General features: G+C 42.5%; 1 protein-coding gene across 2 annotated transcripts in view; it reads right to left on the bottom strand.

The window, feature by feature from the left end:
- Window positions 1-7,402: 7,402 nt before the first annotated feature.
- The window catches only part of AGPAT5 (1-acylglycerol-3-phosphate O-acyltransferase 5), a 52,170-nt gene continuing 36,085 nt past the window's right edge, over window positions 7,403-23,487 (bottom strand). For both annotated transcript variants that reach the window (XM_047772252.1, XM_047772251.1), the window contains exons 6-8: window positions 17,374-17,535; window positions 11,163-11,286; window positions 7,403-9,959 (exon numbers count right to left, since the gene is read on the bottom strand). In XM_047772252.1, the coding sequence (XP_047628208.1) occupies window positions 9,734-9,959; window positions 11,163-11,286; window positions 17,374-17,535 (512 nt within the window). In that variant the 3' untranslated portion in view covers window positions 7,403-9,733. The remainder of the gene's footprint in view (window positions 9,960-11,162; window positions 11,287-17,373; window positions 17,536-23,487) is intronic.

The raw sequence follows: 23,487 nt of genomic DNA, 5'->3' as shown, positions 1-23,487 counted from the left end.
TTCATCCTATCGACAATAGCCTCTTTGAGCATAAAGGAGTTAAGGCATTGGAATCAATTGTGGTTTTAAAAGTCTGCCTGACAAGAAGAAGAAATCAAGGGCAGAGGGATGGGTCTAATCATAGTTTCCTTTGCTTGTGGGGGGCCTGTGTTGACTCCTGTGCAGACTCTGAGCCACAGAGAGAAGAGTGTGTGATGGAGAGAGAGATTCAACAGTGCACACACCCAGGTGTGAGAGTGAGAAGGTGTGTGAGTACAGGTGAGCATGAGCCAGTGTGGGAGGATGCGTATTAGTACGTGTTAGAGTGTGTTTGAGTGTGTGTATGTGTGTGTGAATGAATGTGAGGGTGAGTGTGTGTGTATATGAGTGCAAGAGTGTATGTGTGCATGTGTGTGTATGAGTATGTGGGTGTGAGTGAGTGTGAGTGTGTGTGAGTATGCCTGGTAAAGACAGGACAGCCCAGTGATGCATGAACAGGAGGGACTGATTTTTTTTTTTTTTTTTTTTTTTTTTTGCTGGTTGGGCAAGTCCCTGGGCCAGAGACTGAACCTGTGCTTAGCAGTGACAAGGCCAGATCCTTAACTCACTTCACCACCAGGGAACTCCAAGAGGGAATGATTTTTGAAGGAAGACGGAGCTGGCTACATCTGCAGAGTTCCGCTCAATTGGGACCAAGTGGGAGGGGCGTGTGGTAACAGCCCACGAACACCTGAAAGTCACAGAGCCCAGGGGAGGCAGGCCCTGAGCTGTTAAGAGTGATGGGACGTCGTCAGGAAGGCAAAGAGGGCGGCACCGTAGAGTAAGAGCCTACCAGCTTTGCACCTGCCGATTGGCCACAGAGAATAGGGCTGGAGACCATGTGCTCCTCCCAGCACTGCCCCTGGCCCTGAGGCCAAGATCACTGTAAGAGTGGAGAATGGGACCGGGAGAAGGCGGGGCCGTGCAGGCACTCAGGGCGTGGTCATCAGTGTGCCGAGAGGCCGCCCTCCAGAGCTGACAGAGAAGGGAGTGGTCCTGGGGTTTGCAGGGGTGGGACCCAGCCTGTGCTGCCTGGAGCCTGGAGGCTCAGCTGAGCCTCGGAAAAGCACAGTGGCCGCCAAGGGAGAGAGACAGCTCAGGAGGGAGGAACCTCATCCCTCCCCACCCCACCCCACCGTTCGCTCCTGCCCACCAGCTGGGGGCTGGGGGTGGGGGGTCATTTCCTGAATCAAAAGTAGGGGAACTTCAGCCAAGTCCGTCAGTGACTCCTACCGTTTATACCTCACCTCCCAGCCAATCTGGAAAACTACTAGTTGGAGAAAATTTTCCTGTGCTACTGCTTTTGTATTTGATGTATAAAAAAGGGTGTGGACCTCACCTAGTGATCTCAGTGGGGCCACTGGTGGCAGTTATGCCAGCCTCTTGGTAACAAGAAAAACACCAGATTTCCTACCATCTCGCTCTCCCATGCCTCAAAATTCTCCCTTCTTCCTAGACAACGTGTTGAATTTACGTTTTGTGATTCATGTCTCCAATTCTGACTTCTGTTAAACAAAACATCTGTGGTCGCATTTAGAGCTCAGAACACAAGAGCGTGCTGATCTGAGTATAAAGGCTGCAAGGGACAGAGACGCAGAAGTCACCCTCTGGAAAGGGCCCTTGGAAGGTCGGCGGGGGTGGGCATTCTGGGTCCCCCACTCTTAGGGGGGACACAGACACAACCCAGGACACAGCCAAACTCCAGCTGCCTGCTTCTCAGTGTTCACCTGCGTTTTATACATTCCCAGGGAGGAGATTCAATAGGCTGTTTGCTGCCATCAGATATGGTGGACCCAATGGAAACTGTTAGAGTGCCGGGGAAAGAAAGACAGTTGCCCAGAGCAGTGAGATCTCAAGCCAGGTTTATTGTCTAGCAGAGTGGCCAGGAGCCCCAAGTCAGAGACACTCAGAGCCTGTGGAGGTCCAATAAAGTGGAGACTTGCAGGTCTGGGTCTGGGTGGGTTGATTAGTCATGCAGACTTAATCTTTTTTAGGCTTTCATTTTAGTTTCCACCTAAGAGAAACTCAATCTGCAAAGTCCACTTAACCCAGATGGCCTCCTCTTTCTAGGTCTGGCTTACGAGTGGCTGCCAGCCGCCCCATCCTTCATTCCCATGCAGCCAGTTGCCCCATCCTTCATCCCTGTGCTGTGGACTCCTGGAGCTCTCTCATTACACATGGTGACCCTTAAATAGCTCTGCTGGGGGGAAGCAGTTGATGTCACCATTCTCAAAACAGTAACAAGCATCTAAAGTTTAGAGACTTTCCTGGAAGTCCCCAGGAGAGTCTCACTCCTCCAGAACCCACACTGATGTTGTCACCTGGTGTCAACTGGTCTTACTGAATAAATGAAAGCCTTTGACTTACAATTACAGGTGTTGTGAAAGCTCTTTCTTGTGGTTTCCATAGTCTCTTGATAACCTGAACCTTAGCAACGCGTCAACTCTCCCCTCCATCCACAGGTGTTCAATGAGTCTCTAGGCACCAAGCATTGTAAACCAAAATGTCACATTCCTCCATTTTATTCTTCCCAGGAATCCTGTTTGATAGAGCTGAAAGAGGAGAATTTCTCAAGATCACAGAGTTTGTATGCAACTGTAACTGTTAGGATTAAAGACTGGATTTTCTGGGTCCAGTCCTCTTTGAACATGTCTGTGCAAAAGCCATTCCCATCCATCCACTGGACAGCAGCATGATGCTGGTAGTGCTCACGGTGCTTTGTAACCTGAGCGGATGGCTGCACTTCGGGGACCATTCTGGTTAGGTTAGAGGGACTTGTGTTTTCAACAGGGTCAGCCTCCAGGGAAAAGGACTAGGAAACACTTCTGCCCATGGTGTGAGGCAGAGGAGTCCCCACCCATGCTCTCTCCCAGCAAATGTAGTTTTTCCATGTGGAAAGAAAGCCGTCACCTAGTCACAGGCCTCAGATTGGTCAGTGACCAGTGGGAACCATCCTCCCAGCACTCAGACATCACCCATGGAAAATGGGCCTACATCCTTCTGTCCAAGCCCGGGAAGGGCGTTCTTGAATGATTCCAGGGCTGGAGCAATGGAGCAACCGCTTCTCCCTGGCCCCCAGGGAGGCCTTGACATGAAATGATGCCCCTCAGCTGTGAATTTCCTTTAGCTCATTTAAGTTTTGGGAGAGTTAGGTTCGTTTTTTCTTTCTTTCTTCCTTCCTTTCTTTCTTTTCATGAAAAAGCAAACAACAATAACAACAACAAAAAAATGTTCTTTTTTTTTTTTTTAGCATGAAGATAATAGCTTCTCAGTCACAGAAAAATATACCAGCTTGAAACTTACTTTGATTTCCTTGGACTTTTTTGAATGACTTGTATTGTCTTCAGGTCATAACAACAAACATTCATCAAGCATGTCTGAGCCAGACATGATGCAGTGTTCTAGCTGATTCTCCCAACACCTCAACCAGGAAGGAACTGTGACCTGCTTGCAGATTGCAAATGATGAAACCAGGACTCAGATGCCTGCCAGGAGCCACTCAGTAAGGGGAGAGGGCCCACGCTCACAGGACCACAGGACATGGGAGCAATCCTCCCCCCTCAAACTCCATCACCCTCCTGTCTGTGCCAGACCTTTCCTGTTCAGTCTGGGAAGAAACACATTTTATTTCTTTTTTATTTTTTTGCTTTTTAGGGCCACAGGTGTGGCATATGGAAATTCCCGGGCTAGGGGTCCCATTGGAGCTACAGCTACCAGCCTACACCACAGCCACAGCAGCTCCGGATCCGAGCCACGCCTGCAACCCATACCATGGCTCATGACAACGCTGGATCCCCAACCCACTGAGCAAGGCCGGGGATCAAACCCACATCCTCATGGATAGTAGTCAGGTTCTTAACCTGCTGAGCCACGATGGGAACTTAAAGGAACACATTTTAATAGTAACTCCAAGAATGAGGATCTGTTGTAGGTACATGGGACCCTAACAATTTTAATGAATTCCTACAATGCATTTCTTCCCAAGACTGTCTTCAGACCTTGTCCTATGCATTTAGGGGCACAGTTTCCCACTAGTCCACGGAAGGGGTGTTTCCTCTGTGTCTCCTAGTGTCTGAAATCCCCGGGTAGCACAGGTCTCCCAGGCTAGACCTCTGTGGGTTCCCTCTCTGCAACTCTTGGAAACTGTCCTCTTGCTTTAGGCTTACAGTGGATATCTTTCCCCTGGTGTCCGAAGAGAAAGCAGAAATCTCTATTTCTAGGTATTTTGCAGAGAGGGAGAACCAGCCTCTCCAGCCCACATCAGTGTGGCCTCCACCCATAGTCCAGCAACACCTAGGCTCTTCCTAAGAGAAGGAAGCCCTCAGTCACCCAAAGGCAGCATTGTATCCTAGCTGGAAAAGCCAGCCTTAAGTTACAGGGTGTGAGACTATGAAAGTGGGAGGCCCGGGCCCAGTGTGAGGTCAGCGGCACACAGGTTATCATCCATCACCAGCATTTACCATCTGTGCCCTCTCCCCTCCTCCACACGATAGGGATGGAGTTGGACAGTGACACAGGTAGTTGTAGACGTCCCAGTAGGGGACCATGGCTAGAGAAGGAAACTTAGGGAAATTTGGGAGCCCACTGGAAGATAATAATCACTCAAAAAAGCCATTAGGACATCTCGGAATGAAGCAGGCTTACTTAAATATAAAACCATAACTAAAAGTAAGAGATATGCCTCAGGTCATTAAGTGAAAGATACAATGAGGCCTGCACTCAAGTTCTGCAAGATAATGATCCTTAGAACCAAGGACAGGAGTTCAAGGGAAAGATGACTTTCCAAATTAGGAGACCCTCATTATATGGAAACCTGAGATAAATCAACATATTTTAGCAGATGTTACCAGCCTTCTTCTGATTTGAATAACTGCTATATAGTCTTAGTTTGACCTCATAGGATCAGATACTCTCTTACCAGATACCAAGGAAGAGCTAGTGATGTAAGCCTGACATATAATCAAGGAATGAGTAAGAAAGAGGCTTTTCCCCTTCCTCACTTTCTTTGGATTATAAAAATGTGACCCACTTAGTCATAGAGGCAAAGCCTCCTTGCCTGCCTGCTTGTATCTCTCACAAGTGTCCTATCTTAATAAATCTATTTCTTGCCTATCACTCTGTCTCTTGCTGAATTTCTTCTGCACTGAGACACAAAGAATTTGAACCTCAGTGAGTCCAGACTCCAAGTGAGTGATTCTAACTAAAAAGCCATAGGTTCAATTTCTAATCTGGCTTCTGGCTGGGTTCGAGTCAGAGGTATTTTCGGTTTCATACGGGCCTCATTATTACATCCAAACACCTCCTGTGCCAGAATCACCTGACAGGTCATTTAAAAAGTGTCCTGAGCTCCTCTCAGACCTACCAACTCAGCTTCTGGAGGATAGGCCATTTAAGGACCAGGCCCCAGGGGTCACTCAGCCCATCTTTCCCTACACCATGAGGCAGATGTCAATAGAAAATTTACCAGTCAATCTAAGAAAGAAATGGAAAATTTTATTCAAGCCAGATTTAAGGATTATAAACTGGGAAGAGCATTTTAGAAAGCTCCCAGAACTGTCTTGCCCTTTCAAAGTCAAGGCATGGTTGTGTAGGTTTTGGAGGACAGGTCTGCTTATCATCAAATGACAAAAATTATTGACAGTTTACACAATCCAGATCTAAATGCCCTGAAGTGCCTTATAAGATCAAGAAGAAAGTTTATCTTTAAGGAGTGGTCTTATTGATGCTGGGAGGACATTGCTCTTCATGGCTGAGCAGGTATTGTTGCTAAAACCCAGCCTCTGCTCACTGGTATAGAATAGAAACACAGAGACAAAGTTTTGGGTGAAGGAGAAAAAAAAAAAATAGCTTTATTGCTTTGCCAGGCAAAGGAGGGTCACAGCAGGCTAAGACCCTGAAGACTATGCCCCTCTTGGAAGAGACTGGAAGATGGTTTTTATAGTTTGGGGGAGAAAAATAGGGCTGCAGATAAAGATCAGTGTAAACAGCAAGTTTTCAGTGTTTTTCAAAGGTGGTGATCCTTCTTTCTGGAATTAAGACCACTTCATTAACATCTTCCATTTGTTGGGGGTTGAAGAATTCAAAGACATTATCTATATTCCTTGAGGAGGGACCAGGACCCTGCCCCCAGGCTGCACTATTGTCTCTTGACTTCTCCTCCCTGGTCTCTGCATCCCCTCCCTTCCCTGATTAGCAACTGTTTGAGCTTTTTTGGAACTCAGGTAAATTCATGGAATTCTGAAGCCCATTCCCCCAAACAAGAAATGGGGGACACAGAAATGCTTGTGTGCCCAGGAGCCCCACAGGTCCCTGCTCAGTTTCAGCATTTCTGCCGATGGGGAGGTTTGGTGGATGCATAATGCAGATACACCACACTGCGAGGAGGCCAAAGGGCAGAGAAGACTTTGTTGTTTTTCTTGCATTGCCATAAAATCTGAATTTTATTTCACACAGGGGTGACTAATACCAGCTGTAAGCGCTGGGGAGCTATTCTCCTACAGAAGGCAGAGCGGATGGAGAAGTTCAGGCCTGTCCTCTTAAAGTTGGGAAGCAGGTGAGAAGCAAGGTGCATAACCTACCAAATCACCCTGGGAGCAAGCCAGGGCCTAGGAAAGAACCCAAGACCTGGGTCTGGCTGCAGGGCAGCTACAGCATCCCTTCCCTTCGTGTTACGGGATGTCTTACTGTTACTGCTGTGGTTTTTCCTCGTGGAATCTTCCTATTTAAATTCATCACATTAAATATCTGGATTCGGGCCCAGTCCTTCTGTCCAGGCACAGCCTCAGCCTCAAGCAGCCAGTCATTTCTCTGTTCACCACTAGATGGCGCCCACTCAATGGTCTGGGATCCTTGCCCACCAAGAGCTGGGTGGTGGCCCCCACTTTAGCTGGGAGACAGGTTAGAAGAAAGGGGCAATGGTCAATTTATTTAAATCAATTTACTGACATAAATCTATTCGGTGAATGTAAGTATAAACCATGTAATATTACAAAGCAAGAGGTTTATGTAATCTGGATATAAAGGAAAATCGGTACCACTCTAAATGAAAAAAAAAATCACATGGAAATGAAACATATACAAGAAATCACTAGTATGTGTGAGGTGAAGATTATTCAGTCACACTTTACTCACCACTGGGGATAATTAGAGGCATCTGACACGGATGAGTTTATATACAGATGAGTTTAAATAGAAAAACTAATACATTGCTTCACACTTTTGAAGGTTTTCATGTACTTCTTAAAACACTTGCTCAATATTGAAGAAAAACTATTGTAGTTTTATATACTTGGAATGCAGGGTGAACCATGAAGCCTATTCTATGTAATAGGGGACTGTTGGTAAATTTTGGGGTCATGAAATGTTAAATAGCACAGACATTAGAGACAATGAAAGATTTTATTTTTTTCTTTTACTTTCATCCAAACACACCCTCTTGTGAAAAACATAAAAGCATGCACATTGATTGCTTCCTTTGAAAGAAAAACCAAGGGATAACTAAGCTGTAAATCAAGAATAACAGAAACAAAAGCTTAACTGATATTATGCAAAAAGATTTACAGGTAGATATAGGGCTCTTAATTCTAGAAAATAATAATTCAAGTCATATCAATACATGTTAAAAAGAAGCTTCTACTTGTCCAAGTATTTTGATACAAAAAAAACACTTTTAAACAAATATTTTATAGACCTCGTGAAAAGAATACAAGGATAGTTATAAGAAGCATGATGTTCAAATGATCTTAACGCAGTTCATTTTGACTTCTTCAAATCACATATAATCAACATAATTCCCACGGTACTACTGCTTCTTAAAACTTAAATGTAGAACATACCCATGACATTCAAAGTAAGTTATACAACTTACATTATTTTGATCTAATTAGAAGTAGGCTCCAACTTTAGGACTGTTAAAATAACTAATAAGACATGGAACTGATCTAAATTGCACTTTAATAAGTAGGAGAAAACAACAATTTGGCATGAGAACACGTCTCAAAAGTTTTACCTGCACCCCATTGAAAATTAGGCCAATTGTATCCTGTGGGAATGTGTGTGCATGCGCGCGTGCGCGCGCGCACACACACACACACACCCCAACTGATATTACCCAGCTCTTCAGAGGGGTTGCTTGAAATGGTTTACTCTGGTTCTGGAAAATCAGGTAAAATTTCCTTTAATTATTATTTCCATCTTGTTATGATGATTTAATTGGTGTGTTTCATCTGGGACACTGATACAATTCTGCAGCAAAAATCCATTACCGATAAGCAGAAATGTTATGTAAGTTTGAATTGTAACATAAAAATAGAGCAGGATCACAACACTTTTAAAAGGTCCTTTTCCAGGGCCTCTATTGCTCTAGGACTGAAAGTGTGGGATTTGGTTCCTAAAACACAGCTCTTCTTTTGAGGTGAAACAGATTGTGTGGCCTTGTTCATACTTATGAAGTGAGATCACTCCGTCCGGATGGATAAAGTCTGTATTTCACTGGCTCAAGGAAGCTGATTTCCTGACCTAATACGAATGCAAAGTGCCTTTGCCGAAGATGGTGAGCTGGCTCCTAAGAGCATGGATGGTTCAAGGCTGCGACCAGGCAGAGGCTGGCCGGCTACACAGTGGAGCCATCAGGCCAGCCCCCAGGGCACCACTGCCAGCGATTTGAAGGAAAAGAACTCAAAAACAGTGGAAATTGACCATGATGACAGGAAAGAGGATTTTGGAGTTAAATATTTTGTCAAACCCAAAAGTAACAGGCAAAAGGCACATGCTAGTAAATCAAATCAGATGTTTGAGAAGCTTCCATCATCTCAAATATCTGTGGACTCTGGTCTGACAAAGGTTCACACTGATTATTTTGATATAAAAAAGAACAGGAAACCTTAAGGTTTTGAAGTACTTATGGCACAAACGTGGTGAAGTAGTAGAAGCTTAGCTTAAATCTTCAAAAAGCTGAGCAATTTTAAGTTCTGCTACAGTGAACCAGGGTCACAATTTTAACTTAAACTTAATTCTCATATTTTATACCTTATTTATTCTTTTGTATAGAGTACAGGGTGTGCAAATTAAGCTGTTTCAATAAATATTAGAAATGTTAATTATTTTGCAAATATAAAGTGGAATCAGCTAAGAACACAATACAATAAAAGCACACGCTAGCAAGAGCTTTTCCCCACAAACACTTCTGGGCCCTCCCCTCATGTCCTTCTTGATATGTAACTGTAATTTCTGTCACTGACTTGGAGAAATTAAGCAGAAAGCAAAATATTACACAACTGCAAGATACTAAATACTTGAGTGATAAAGAGTTTGGACCAGTCAAGTTGTAAAAAAACTGAAAATAACAAATACAGTGCAATATACTGCAAATTAATGTTTATGAATACAGCTATCTGAATTACAAGACAATAACAAATTATACAATCCTAATGATCTTCTGAGGTTGACATCAGTTTATAGGAAATGCCAAGTATAACATAAACTTGGTTTATCTTTTCCTTTTCCAGCAGCTTCTGTACTAAAGTTGAAAAACTGTTTATGTTTCCCCAAGACCAACTGCATGTCGCCTTTAGTCAGAAATTCTATTTTATCCAATGTCCAATCAACAAGGCTTTATTTACACCTCATATTAATTTCAGGAACAATCAGGTGTAAGGTGCAGCCACCAAAAATAACAAGGTAGCACATCCCACTGCCCTTGGAGAAGGCTACTTGTTTATGCTTTAATGCTAACCCACAAGCAGCCAATTAAGGTTCCGTAAACCCACGTTTTTACATACAGTTTCCTTCCAGCCTCAGTCATAAGCATACCAGCAGTCAAACCACTTAAGATCAAGAATGATGGTAAGGTCTTCTTGAGACTTAGTTTAGAACTAACACTTTCTCCAGGAAATTTGTTTCTTCTTTCTGGATCCGGTGAATCATAGAATTCTATAAGCAATCTATGGCCAGAATGGGGGAAAAAAAAAGTTTTAACTTTCAGCTTGATTCATTTTACTATTTTAATTCAACAAATACCTATTGGGTGCCTCTTGTATGCTGGAGAAGTTATATAGGTCCTTATATGGAAACACCCAGGGACTTGATTTAATGGGAGTCTCTAGGCCTTAAAAATATCTTTACTATGTTCTATGATTAGTGGATATGAATTATATTATGTCTAATGTTTAAAAACAGATGGTTTTGGATTTTCTGATGGCTCATCAGGTTAAGGATCTGGCATTGCTGCTGCTGTGGCCGGGGTCACTGCTGTGGCACCAGTTCAATCGGTGGCCAGGGAACTTCCATATACCATGGGTGCAGCCACAAACCTTCTCACAGGTAACTCTAGGCATGGGTCAACATGGCACTTGCTCCAAAGTCACGTTATTAGCAGGAGAAACACAAGGTCAACCTCAGAAACTGTCTGGGCCCCAAAATACTAACAGCAAAAAAGCATTTTAGTCATGAAAATGCCAACTGCCCCCTCCTCTTCCTACAAACACATAGTGTCAATACATGGGGGCCCCAGCCCTCACCCTGCAGCCCCATCTTCCCTGCAACAGCCTGTCCTCAGCTGGTGCACCCCCCACCACCTACGCGGGGAGAGCAGACAGTAGGAAGCTTTTTGTGTGTCTCTCTCTCTTTTTTTTGTCTTTTTGCCTTTTCTAGGGCTGCTCCCTCGGCATATGGAGGTTCCCAGGCTAGGGGTCTAATTGGAGCTGTAGCCGCCGGCCTACGCCAGAGCCACGGCAACAAAGGATCCGAGCCATGTCTGCAACCTACACCACAGCTCATGGCAACGCCAGATCCTTAACCCACTGAGCAAGGCCAGGGACCGAACCCTCAACCTCATGGTTTCTAGTCGGATTTGTTAACTACTGTGCCATGACGGGAACTCCTGTGTGTCTATTTTTTAAAAAAATTTCCTACCTATACAAATTCTTGAAACGTGGTACTAACAATGGCCAGCCTCCCATACTAAGCCTTTCACAGTGATTTACCACAGTCAAGTCTAAAACATGAACACTGAGGTATTGAATGCAATTTGACTAGAGTTTACAGAAAGCATTCTTAAGAGAATAAGACTTTACGTTCATTTTACACTGTACAGGGATTTAGTTGAAAACCAAAGTTTTTGAAGTGCTGGAACTATTGCCACTCACTTATCTTTTATTTCAAAACGTTCATGAAGCCATCTTTTCATATATACTTGCTCTTCTGGGACATCTTTTTTCTCTATACGATCAAGGTGAATATGAATTTTTGGACATTCTTTGCAGAGAAATTCTAACAAGAAACAAAAATATTTCATTTTTATTATTTTGAAACTCACAGTTACATAACAATGAAAAGGAGGTAAAGAAAAGTTTAAAAATGATGACGAAATAGAGATTTTTTTTTTTAGTCAAAAAAATTAGAAGAAAATAAAGATTATAAACTGGCAGTTTAGGGTTTCAAGCTAAAGCAGTATAATTCTGAAGTCCTCACAATTACGAGGTCAGTAGTTAAATCCACAGCACCAAATGTTACTTTTCATACAACAACCTTGAGTTCTTCAGGCAGCCCAGGAGGGAACCTGGACTCTACTAGAAATACGTGCCCCCTGCACTGAAGGGATTCCCAGATGCCAACCGATCAGGCCCACCAGTCACCTTCATGGGACCATCAGTCCCCCGTTCCCAAGCCTAGTACTTGTCACGAGTTGTCACTACTGCTCCCCTGGGGCAGTGAGCCCTCAAGGACAGGGTGGGGGGTGCCTGGCAGAGCACTATGGGCACAGAGGCATGTAACCCCTTCATCTTTTGTGCTGAGCTGGCCAAGGGCCTCCAGCCATGACTCTGCAGCCAGAGGGCTCCCCTCTCCTCCTCTATGACTTGCTGGTGGTTTCTACCCACTGGTCCTCCTTGCTTTTCTGATCCTTGCGTATTTTAACAAATTCTAATTGGTTCAGGAACCAAATTTCTTTTTGTGGAACAGTCATGAGCCCTTAAATAAGTATAATTCCTAAAACATGCTAACTTGAGAAAAGCAGACAGTCCTTTTTTCAGTCTGGGTGGCACAAAGGGGTAAGGTCAGGATTTATTCTAAGGTAAGAAAGAACTGTGAGCCTGGAAATTCCCTTTGATGTAGATGGCTTTCTGCAGACATGAGCATATTAACATATTTAAATTTCTGGAAAACAAGGAAATAGTCCTAAGAGACTTAAGAGAAGACCATGTTTGGTGTGTGGTGGTGGGGAGAATGCAAATAGGGGGCTGAGACCTCCTACCTGCATGCCCACCCTTTTACCTCTGTGGTACCTTTTTATACCCATGCATTTTACCTTTATCTCAAGGTAAAATGTGTTCAAAGACATGTTCTAGTAATCAGTGACTGTGCTGCAATCTGAGGAAGACTAAGCTAACCCTTAAAGAAGTCTCCACTCTTTGGACCCACATCCCATTTTGCTAAGTACTTGCTACACTGCTCTTCTCCACTGAGAGGGTGTCAAGCCTTAGCAGCATGCTGCATTTCCATCATCAAAAATTATCTTAATTTTTATATACATTGAGGAGTGAATTGGCTTTGATGATAAATATGCAAAAACACTGCAATAGGGAAGATTTTACTTTTAAAGTATTTTAGTCTTAATTTCCTCTAGTTCCATTTTCATTTAAATCAAAGAACTGCTTCAGAAGTGCTTTTTGAGGCAGAGTTGTATTTCAGTTAAGAGCACAGACAGTGAGTCAAGAGGCCTGGCTTTTGATCCCTTGTCAACCCGGGCAGATCTGTTAGCCTCTGTGCTGTTCTGAGTCTGTACAAGAGAGGGGCAGCATTTGTCCCTTCTGAGAGGTTGCTGGGAGGATGTTTCGAGCACACAGGGCAGGACCTTGCACACGGCGTGGTGTGTTAGCAATGGCAGGTGTGTTAGCTGCACAGGACTATTTTTTTCTCATAGATAAAAACACAGATGCCAATACCAACTTTCCCACCTTCACTTAATTGTCTACATCTGCCCCTCAACATTTCCACTCATTAAGGAGTCATCTAATTGCCACTGCATTCATCCTTGATATTTCAAGTCCTGTTGCGCAGATACAGAGTCTATAAGGAAATGAAACCAACGGCACTTCGAATGCTTGGGAATGAAAGCGTTTAGAATACATCAGCAAGGCCTCTAGTAAGAGGCAGCTGAGGGAGGCAGCACTGAGAAAAGGACCCTGAAATTCGCTTGGGTGCTTTTAGGTTTTTTTCCACCTAAAATTTACACAGTACTTTAGTATTAACAACACACTTTCACATCCATCTTTTCATTGGACCTTTCCGCATCTACTCAGGCAAGTACTCTCACCTCCTTGTGTGGGTGAAGGAGCTCAGGCCCAGAGCAGCTCTAAATGGCATTCAGGATGTGATCAGGCATCCACATACAGACCATGCAAGCACCAGAGCAGCTCTAAATGGCATTCAGGATCTTCTCCCACAAGGGCAATGACATCAATGTTTCCTCAACATTTGATAAAGTTCTTGTACCCACATTAGTAAAAACTATTTTAGTTGGGGCATATTACGGCATGAGCAAAAATTATCCCATAATATTTAGCACCAAGTATTCTAATGCAGGTGTAATTTTCTTCTAACTGTAACTTTTCCAGCAGGTCCCTAGAGTATATTGATCTGCTAGGGTGACAGAGAAAGTCTTCCAGGCGTTCACACATGTCACAAGGTCTAGTCTCTGGGGAAGTCTCGGGTACCCTATGCCTGGGAAGCCCGGCAAGAAAGGCAGGGCACAGGACATCTGTGTGCTGAGCAGTGAGCCTCCACACACCGAGCCCTCTCTTGGAAAAAAAAAAAAGGAATAACATGGCCTAAATGCAACAGAAAACTGGGTAGATATATTGGTTTATATTCACACTGATGAACAAACACTATGTAGCCTTTTACAAAAATTACATATATGTACATATACTAACATGTACAGATGTTCATGACACATCATTAAGCAAAAAAAGCAGGATATGAAGGTACACATATGTAATCGCATTTTTAAAATACATAAAGGCACATACTCCAACATATAGACATCATAAAAAAGAAAGTTGTGAGGAAAACATCACAACTGTTAAGTGGGGTTGGATCTGGACAGGTGAATTTGTGGAGTTTTTTCCTTTTGTGAGTTACCTGTAGTTTCCATTCCAAGTATGTGTCATTTTCATATAAGAAAATATTAATAGAAAAAGCCACTTAGATTCATATGAAATGCTTAGATAGAATATCAATTGTGTCCTGAAGCTCATGATTTCTTATGGTATCCCTCCCACTTCAGAAGCAGGATGTATACATCAATTACAGTCAAACCACCCTGTCTCACCTCTGCCCAATGGCCACTGTCCTTGGAAGCACCGACTCCACTGAAAAGACCTGATGACTCACGAGAGGACCAGGGGGGGCTTCGAGCCATACCTACCTTCCAATGAAACCAACCATGCAGTGGGAAGGCCTCAGGCAGAAAGTGCTGCCTCTCCCGTGAGGCCTCCTAAGGCCCAGCTCCAACATTCTGCACCAAGAGAGGCCCCACAGAGCCCTCAGCCCACAGCTGCCACCTCGGGACAGGCCTGCCAGCAGCCTGCAGTGGGCTAAGACCCACACGGTCAGCCATGAGGAATTCTGATGGGAAAATCCTCCTACAGTGCTCTGAGAAACACCTGCCTATGGCCTATAAAGGAACAATCTAGCAACTTCATAGAAAGAAGTGTTTTTTAAATTGGGCTATAAAATATGAATATTAACTGACAGCCCAATAAGTATGGAGATAATATTTAATACTAATTAAATTTGACCACGAGGTACCTACAATATTCCAAGCAATGGAATTTTATACCTAACCCAACTTATCATTTAAGTTTAAAGGGAATCTCTATACTGAACTAAATAGAGCAAAACATTAATCAAGTTATATAATAATGAGAGGAGTTTTTCAAGCTATAGCCCTCAATTCACAACACACAGCAGATGTCCCGTACCTGCAGAAATGTGTTGTAGAATAAAGTCTCAGCCGTGGGGGTGTAAATGCTTTTGTAACTTTGATGGATACTGTCTGACAGCGTGTCCTGAGACTGACTGTATTGTACACCTACAGCAAAGTATAAAGTCCCTGTCATACTTTAGTCTCAAGCACAGGGCCTGTTCTCTATCCTATTAATTGTGATTTCTGCCAACCCGATAGTAAAAAATGGTATCTCACTGTACGCTTCAATTTGAATTTTTCTAATTACAAACGAGGTTGAACAATTTTTTTCTATGAACTGTCTGTTCTTACCCTTTACCATTTTTCTACTGAGTTACTGATCATATCAATTTATAGGAACACTTTGTACATTAAGGAAATTAGCCTTCTTTCGAAGATTTAAGTTTCATTTGTCTTCAGTCTTTTTGTTTTACTCTGGCGTCTTTTTTTCTTGAAGAAATATTTATTCTTACTTGATGGAAATGATACATTTTGTTTTCTATATGGCTTCTGAGTGTGACTTAGAAAAGCCAACATTTTCGGAATCAGACATTGGTAATGAATACTCAAAGTCACCATTAGTTAGCAGTGGAACAAGTGCTGGGTGGTCAGGTCACACCACCTATGATGGTCTGCCACCAAAGCCCTTCCAATCTAACTGGGAGGAGACAGGGTTGCCACATGTCAGGTGCTAACTATGCAATGTGTGCAAAAGCCAGAGAAGTTTTGTGAGCTAGAAAGCACATAGGGGACAAAGCTGCAGAGTTGGAAGAGGACAAGGAAGGGGAAAGCAGCCTGGCCTAACACTGCCTCCGTTTCAGAACCCACATGGGGCCAGGAGGATTTCAGCAACAATAGGTAAACCCGTTCCACGGGTAGCACAGAGCAGGAAGGAGCAGCGTGAGGGAGGAGGTCAGGGCCAGAATGCAGAGTCCCAGGCTGGATGGCTAAGACACAGGTGTTTATCCTATGGACACTGCCAAGCCAATGAGTTCTTATGACCAGGATAGTGACACGACAAGAGCAGCACTTTAAAAGGTCATCATGGGAATTATATCTGGTTTTCATAAACAATAAAAGCATTTAATCTTATTTTTCCAACAATGTTTGAGTAACTATAAATATTGCTGAGTAACTAAATGCATGTCTGTATTCAAATGCAAAATGAGGTCAGTGGCTCTTTCAATGGTTAAAATGGAAAAAAAGCATTCTATGCCGCCTCTTCTACAAGAGGGAGGGACAGTGGAGTAAATTAAATTTGTAGGCATGACACACAAGAAATGAAGAAAAGTGGTCACTCTGGGAAGGGGACCAGGTAGAAGCGGACAGGGTGGAAAGCAAGCTGTTTCACTGTACACTTTATATAGTTCGATTTTTAAACTGTTTGAGATATATATATATATGTATACACACACACTAAAAATATATATACTAATTTAATATATTTTATATTTATATATATATATATATATATATAAAATTTACTTTTAAAATGAAAAAGCAGGCTTTCGCTTTGTGTTTACTGTGTTAGAGGCAATCAAGAGAGCAGGCACTCACTTCCTCCCACCATGACCAATTTTATACCATTCACCCCTTTGTGCCTCAGCCACCTGTCCTCCCTCCCCAACTTCCTGCTGAGGGAGCTGCTCTCCCCGCCCTCTGAGCATGTTCTGAACAGTGGCCTTCGAGATCCGCTGACAGAAGCACTCTGACAAGCATGTTTGTTCCACATCCAACAGAGGATAAGGTGAAATACGGAGTCCAGGACAATGGGTTCTCTGAAAGGGGGCGGCACCTCCACACGCTGCCCTGTGGCCACTCCCATGTCCAAGCTCCTCTGACAATCCAGAGTGTCCTTGGCTATGTATAACTAGAATATTCTGCTCACTTACAATTGTTTTGTCTTATTACTCTGACATACACATAAACAACTGCTCAAAGATCCCTGATACCCAGCACGTTTAAAAAAGGAAAGTCACCTTTAACTTCTTTCTCGCAATGATACCAGATTTCACAAACACTATATGAAAAATACACACAAAGATGAACACTGACCAGCGTGCACACCTTGGTTTTGCTTGGTCAGCACTCTCTCCTCACTCCTAAATGTGATCCATGTAGCTTCCCATTTTTATGTGTGAACCTTAGGTTGAAAGAGGCCAAGTTAATGATAATGGGAAAGTCAGGACTGTGACAGCTAACCAGTACCAAACTTAGCAGGACTAATGAGAGTTAATCTGTTATAGATTTATAAAAAAATACATGAAAAATGCATGAAGTATATATACTTGGAAGACACATCAAGTAAATGAAATAGAGTACATTAAACTATTTTTTAAAATAAATCAGACATTGGTAAATATCTATGAATTACTTGAAAACAAACTTACCAACCATGGATGGTGCTTCTTTCCTCTGCCCTTTATCATCCATGGTCCCTTCGAAAGCCACTGTAACATCGTAAACTGCATCTAAATAACTCTTCATAGAATCAAAAGCAACATGGGTTGCCTTTATTCTTGGTGTTAGCACGTGTTTTAATACTGGAAGGCCTAGAAAAGAAATTGATTCAGTGCGGTCATAAATTAGTTGGAAAACACCTCTGCAATAGAACATAACTTCTAAATTGACTTTAAGTTTCCACTAATAGACAGACCAGAATGCATTGATGCAATAATCTCATATCTATAGGACGTTAAGAAAGTTTAAACTGCACTTATGTGACTTTCTCAATTTAAATCAACATTCAATACACATATATGAAACATCTACACATACAAGACACCAATGAAAACCTGTTAGAGAATCCACCCTCAAGAAGCTCATGGCCTCTCAGAAACCCTTTGATTTGGAAAACTTTGACAAGAGCAAACATATGATCCTCCTTTCTGGCAACAGAATAAAGGTGGTAGCATCTTACCTGTGGTCACTAAAGATTCAGGAGCACAATTCCTATTTCTGACTCCAACTCTGTGATTCTTTCTGTTCTACTTCTGTCCAAAGATTGATAGGGTGGGATGACCTAAATGACCCCCACTGTGTTCAATACTTGAACTCATGACTGAGGTGGTCCATGTAACACAAAATTCTGGCCTGAAACTTCTAGGGTAACTGAAGAATCTAGTTTCTTGGTAAACTTTTTAAAAATTTGGAATCTGGTTCATATACCATAGAATTCACCCTGGAGAGCAGACAATTCAATGAGTTTTAGTTTATTCACTCATGACCACTATCAAACTCCAGACCATTTTCATCACTCCAAAGACACCCTCACCCTTTGCAGACACTGCACACCATCTTCCACACACACCCCTGCCCCTGCGACCATGGGTCTACTTTCAGAGATTCCCCAATTATAGACATTTCACATAAATGAAATCACAGCACATGGACTTTTGTGTTTGGCTTCTTTCATTTAGCATCGTGTTTTCGAGGTTCTTCCATGTGGCAGCACACATCAGTACTTCCTCAGCTTTTATGGCTGAGTAATGGTCCACTGTATGGCTATACCACATTTTGTTAACTGGCCAACTAGCTGACAGACACTGGTTCTCTCCTCCCTCTGGTTCTTACGAACAGTGCTGCTATGAACATTCACACAAACTGTGTATCGATGCTGCATATGAACAAGTTTTGGTGTAAACATACAGTTTCAATTCTCTTGGGTATATATACACACACACACACACACACACACACACATATCCCCACACACTTTCAGAAGCTTCTTTAAGTGAGAAAATATTGCAATGTATAGAGAATAATTAATCACATATTTATTTGTGCTCCTGCTAGTACTAAGAATTTGTTCTTTCTACTTCCTATCTCCTACTGCCCCCCTTTCCTAGATTAGAATATTTACTGACGATTTAACAGAGAAGGGTAGCCCTGAAGAAGTGACATGGAAACAGACTAGGAAAAAAACTGACTTGGATTTTCTACTGCCTCTCTCGAGGGAAAATTAGCCGCATAAGAAAGAACAGCTATAGTATGTTGGGATCTTCCTGCTGAAGAATTCTTAAAATGTAGAGTCGTGTGGGAAAGAAAGAGATTCCCACAACCACGGATCTGACTTAAATCCCTAGGGCAGAAGCAGTTTAATTTATTCACAAACTTATAACAGAAATCTACATAGTATATCAAGCTGGGAAACATTTATTTGTCAATTAAATTAGTTAACACTTCCTTCTTTGCTATTGGATTCAACTTTATTAAATCGATAGCTCCACAGAATCACTCTATGATGTTTGGTAAGAACAATGAATTATTAGAATCGAAGTAAGTTAGTAAGAAGACAGAAAAGTAGTATTTTCCTAGAAATGAGTTACAGTGAAGGTTTAGAAAAATCAACTTTGTGGCGGATGAGTAAGAAATGGCCGTTACTAGTATGTAAACCAAGCAAAGAGAAAGTCCTCTCGCCAGGAACTGTACTACAGCACATTGTCTAGATCCAGTTCCTATCTGGCACGTTCCAGCTTTTATCACTTAGCTTTTTAAAATAAACTTTAGTTGATTTACAATGTTGTGCCAATTTCTTCTGTACAGCAAAGCGACTCAGTTGTAAACATTCTTTTTTAATGTTCTGGCTCTTGGAAAGAAAGAGTTGACGAGGAAGAGAAAACACAAGGCGACTGGGGTGACAGAGATGCACAGAGAAGAAAATGTCTCAAGGAGAAGCAAGGAGACAATGCTCACTGGGAAACACTGAAAGGTCCAGAACTGAGATATAACCACCTGGCCCAACGGAGTGTTACCTGGACCAGTGTTTTCAAGGGTGGTTGGAATGGAGGTACAGAGAGCAGGTGAAGTGAGATATGAACGCAGGAAGTGACAAAAACAGCTCCTTCTTTCCCACATGTACTTAGTAAGACACAGTCTATCAATTTTCCAAGGCTTAGAATAATACAAGATTCCCTTACCATTACAACAAATAGTATCTGGGCTTTCTCAGATGGTCAGCAGCCACTAGACAATCCTAAATCCAGTTCACAGAGGGGACAATTTACATCTCTGAGCAGGTTGTCTTCAACTCTCAGCAGAGAAGAGGACTCTCAGTCTCCTCAAACCTTGGGTCATTATTGTAAAACCAATCTCCTAATAATACTATAGAGACCAATTAGAATTTCATTACACGGACAGTCAGATAATAGGAATCCACAATCACCTGCTCAGCTTGCGCCCGTCACACTGACATCACACTGCACCCCTGCCTCTAGAGAACTATGGAAAACCCTTGAGCCCTAACAGTAGAGGAATCCTTCCTGGTCAGTGACCAATCTTTGTTTTAGAAACTGCTTTGCTTTGTTTCCACCTCCAGATCTCCTGAGCTTCTACCTAGTACTAACATTTAGGGGTCATTTGCATATGGACACCATCATTGAAGCAATGGCAGTGACTGAGAATACTGAAGGGCAGAGATGAAAAGGCAATAATGACTAACGACTCTGAGAACCAAGAGAGGTGATGCAGTACTTTGGTAAATTGGGTGTCATTGGGATTAAACTATGAGAATGGATGGAGAACATGTGAGAACGAGAAGGGCCCAGACTTCTTCTTCAGCACCAAAGAGAAAGAGAGAAAACAGGCAATCCTTAAGGGGGTATACACACACACACCCTGCGTGAGAATTAGACTGTAAGGGGGTAGACACACACACACACACAGACACCCTGCGTGAGAATTAGACTGTAAGGGGGTAGACACACACACACACACACACACACACACACACACACACACACACCCTAGGTGAGAATTATACTGTATTTGTAAACTGGGGAAAAACCTAGCAGAGAAGTGTGTGGAGGTGACGGAAGCAAAAAGAAATTACTGAAGCAACAGAATTAAGATTTTGAAATAAAGTATGACTGTATGATACAATCCTGACAGAGAAACATAACTTCTTCAAGGCAAAGAAACTATGAGATGTGAAGGGAAAAATCTGAAAAACAGAAAAGAGAAAAAAAGAAACATAAAGAATTGCTAAACACAGCATTATTGGTTCAGCTGAGATCACACAGTGCAGATTGGCTGCAGAAAGCAATCAGCATAGATTTTTATCATGTTCCAATTGCTACAGAAGGGAGAAAACAACCAGATTGCTCAGGTTACAGAGGGCTAAGGAATGTCATGTCGAGGCCAGGAGTGGGCAGGGACCTGGAGATGGGAGGCACAGGAGAGTGGTAAGGCCTCGACAGTGGGGAGGGCTGAGGAAAGAGGGGTCCAAGTGAAGCTAAATAGACAGGTTCAGAGGAAGGAAGGGCAAGGAGGAGGGAGAGGCAGAACCGGCTGCAGATTCTGCAGGACCCAGTGCGATTTCAAGACTGTAAAAGCAGAGCATTAAGCCAGCACCAGGAGCCAGTGCAAGAAAAGAGATTTTCCCTGAGAGCCTACAAATGGAACCAGGCTATGCCTGCACCTTGATCTCAGACCATTCAGCCTTCAGGCTTCCTGAACTGTAAGAGGACACATCTCCCCTTTCAAGATACCAAGTCTATAATCATGGGTTACACCCCATGGGGAACAAAGAGGACATTTTAGCTCCCAGGAGAAAGATAAGTTTGTCTTGTCCACTAAACCTGGGCCAATACTGGGTAGTAACTTTCTTTAGCAATGTTTGCCAGGTTGACTTTCAAAAGCTGGTTTCAGAGTGCTCAATGAATTTGTATTTCTCTGATTACCAGGGACAAAGGACATTTGTTCACAGGCATGGCTCATTTATATCGAATGCATTTCCTATTCATGTCCTTTCTGCCATTTTTCTTATTTATGGCTTTTTCTTACTAAGCAGCAGGAACTCCTTCTATAATGAGTTTATTAAAACGTCATACATTGCAAATATTATTAGCTTGCCATTTGCCACTTAAATCTGTTTACATGTTTCAGATATAATAACTTTTATTCAGGGAAGTGTGCAAAGAAAAAACAATCCTTCTGTTTTTATGTTTTTTGTTTGTTTTGGCTTTTTAGGTTCGCACCTATGGCATATGGAAGTTCCCAGGCTAGGGGCCAAATTGGGGTTGTAGCTGCCCACCTACACCACAGCCACAGCAACTCAGTATCCAAGCCGCATCTGCAACCTACACCACAGCTCACAGCAACTTCAGATCCCCAACCAACTGACCGAAGCCAGGGATCGAAACCGCATCCTCATGGATATTAATCAGATTTGTTTCCACTGGGTCAGGACAAGAACTCTCTGTCTTTATGTTTTGAAAGGACACTTAAACTTATACAATAGCCAGTGTTACTTAAAGGATGAAAGCTAAATTCCACAAATCCTAAAGAGTTTTAAAACTACAAAAATCATGCTCTATAATATAACTCGCTCGAATAACATGAAAATTCTAGGTCTGTGGTTTGCCACTCTAGGTTTGTCACTAAAATTCCTGCCTTCCACTACTGGAGTTATAAAAGTTTAAGTCTATCATCCTGCTGGCTGCTGTGGTAAAAAACCACTATGGAGAAAGAAAGTTAAGATACATGAGGTTCCAATTTTCTAGTAACTGCTGGAAAGCAAAACATCTAAAATGCTTCTACGGAAAATGAGTTAAAATGAAACACTTCACATAACTGATGAGAAATTATAATTTAAATTATGAAAGTGGTACCTGAATGTTTACAGGATAGTGCTGCTGCTGCTGCTTCAGGCACCAATTAGAGAACCACTGATTCAGAGTTTAGACCAGGCTTGAGCGGATCAGGAATTCACAAAGGGGAGCTGAAAGGAGTGTGAAAAGGCAGGAGGAAGAAACAGTAATATTTCTTCTGGTAAAAAATTTTAATGGTATAGAAATGACCTCGAAGAGATCAAACAAAGCCCTCAGAACCTCTGAACAGTAGTGTTGTGACAGGAGCCTGGGCTTCCCCTCGGCTCCTCCAGATCTACGAGTGCTCTCCTGGCTGTGCCATCCCTAAAGCTGTGACCTGGCCAGAGTGCCAGCTGGAGCCACAACAGAAAAAGGAAGGAAGAGGCCAAAGGACTGAGAAACGAAAGACAGCTGCAATTTGGATGCTGATGGAGAAGTTGATACACAAAGTGAAAAAAACAGGTCTCGAGTATCACTATAAATATAACTCAAAAGCTTCCTCTATCCCTTTATTCATTTCTGTTCATTTTCAGATATGGCATATAAAACAACCTAGACTAGGAATATAAGGTTTGAGCAGACCTATCCAATATAATTCTCTTCTCTTTTTATATCCTGAACCACCTAGGAACTTTGACTCAATAGTAATCGAGACCCATGAGATTCGTGGCCTTACTAGGAACACGTAGCATTCTGCACCACTCCACAAATCACTACAAAGATTAACAGACACCTGACAGACAACACAACACAGCAATAATTACTCAACAACTGGCCACAAATGAACTGCCCTGGGAAGTCAGAAGGGAAAGTCACTCTGAGATAGGTTTGTTGGATACAAAATAATCTAACTGGCTGCTTTAAAAAAACAAGCATTTTAGGAACACAACTTCGAAAAGGATCATTTTTACCTAC

The sequence above is a fragment of the Phacochoerus africanus genome, chromosome 3 (assembly GCF_016906955.1).
Source record: "Phacochoerus africanus isolate WHEZ1 chromosome 3, ROS_Pafr_v1, whole genome shotgun sequence".
Taxonomy (NCBI): domain Eukaryota; kingdom Metazoa; phylum Chordata; class Mammalia; order Artiodactyla; family Suidae; genus Phacochoerus; species Phacochoerus africanus.
This window is presented reverse-complemented; position numbering and strand designations above follow the sequence as displayed.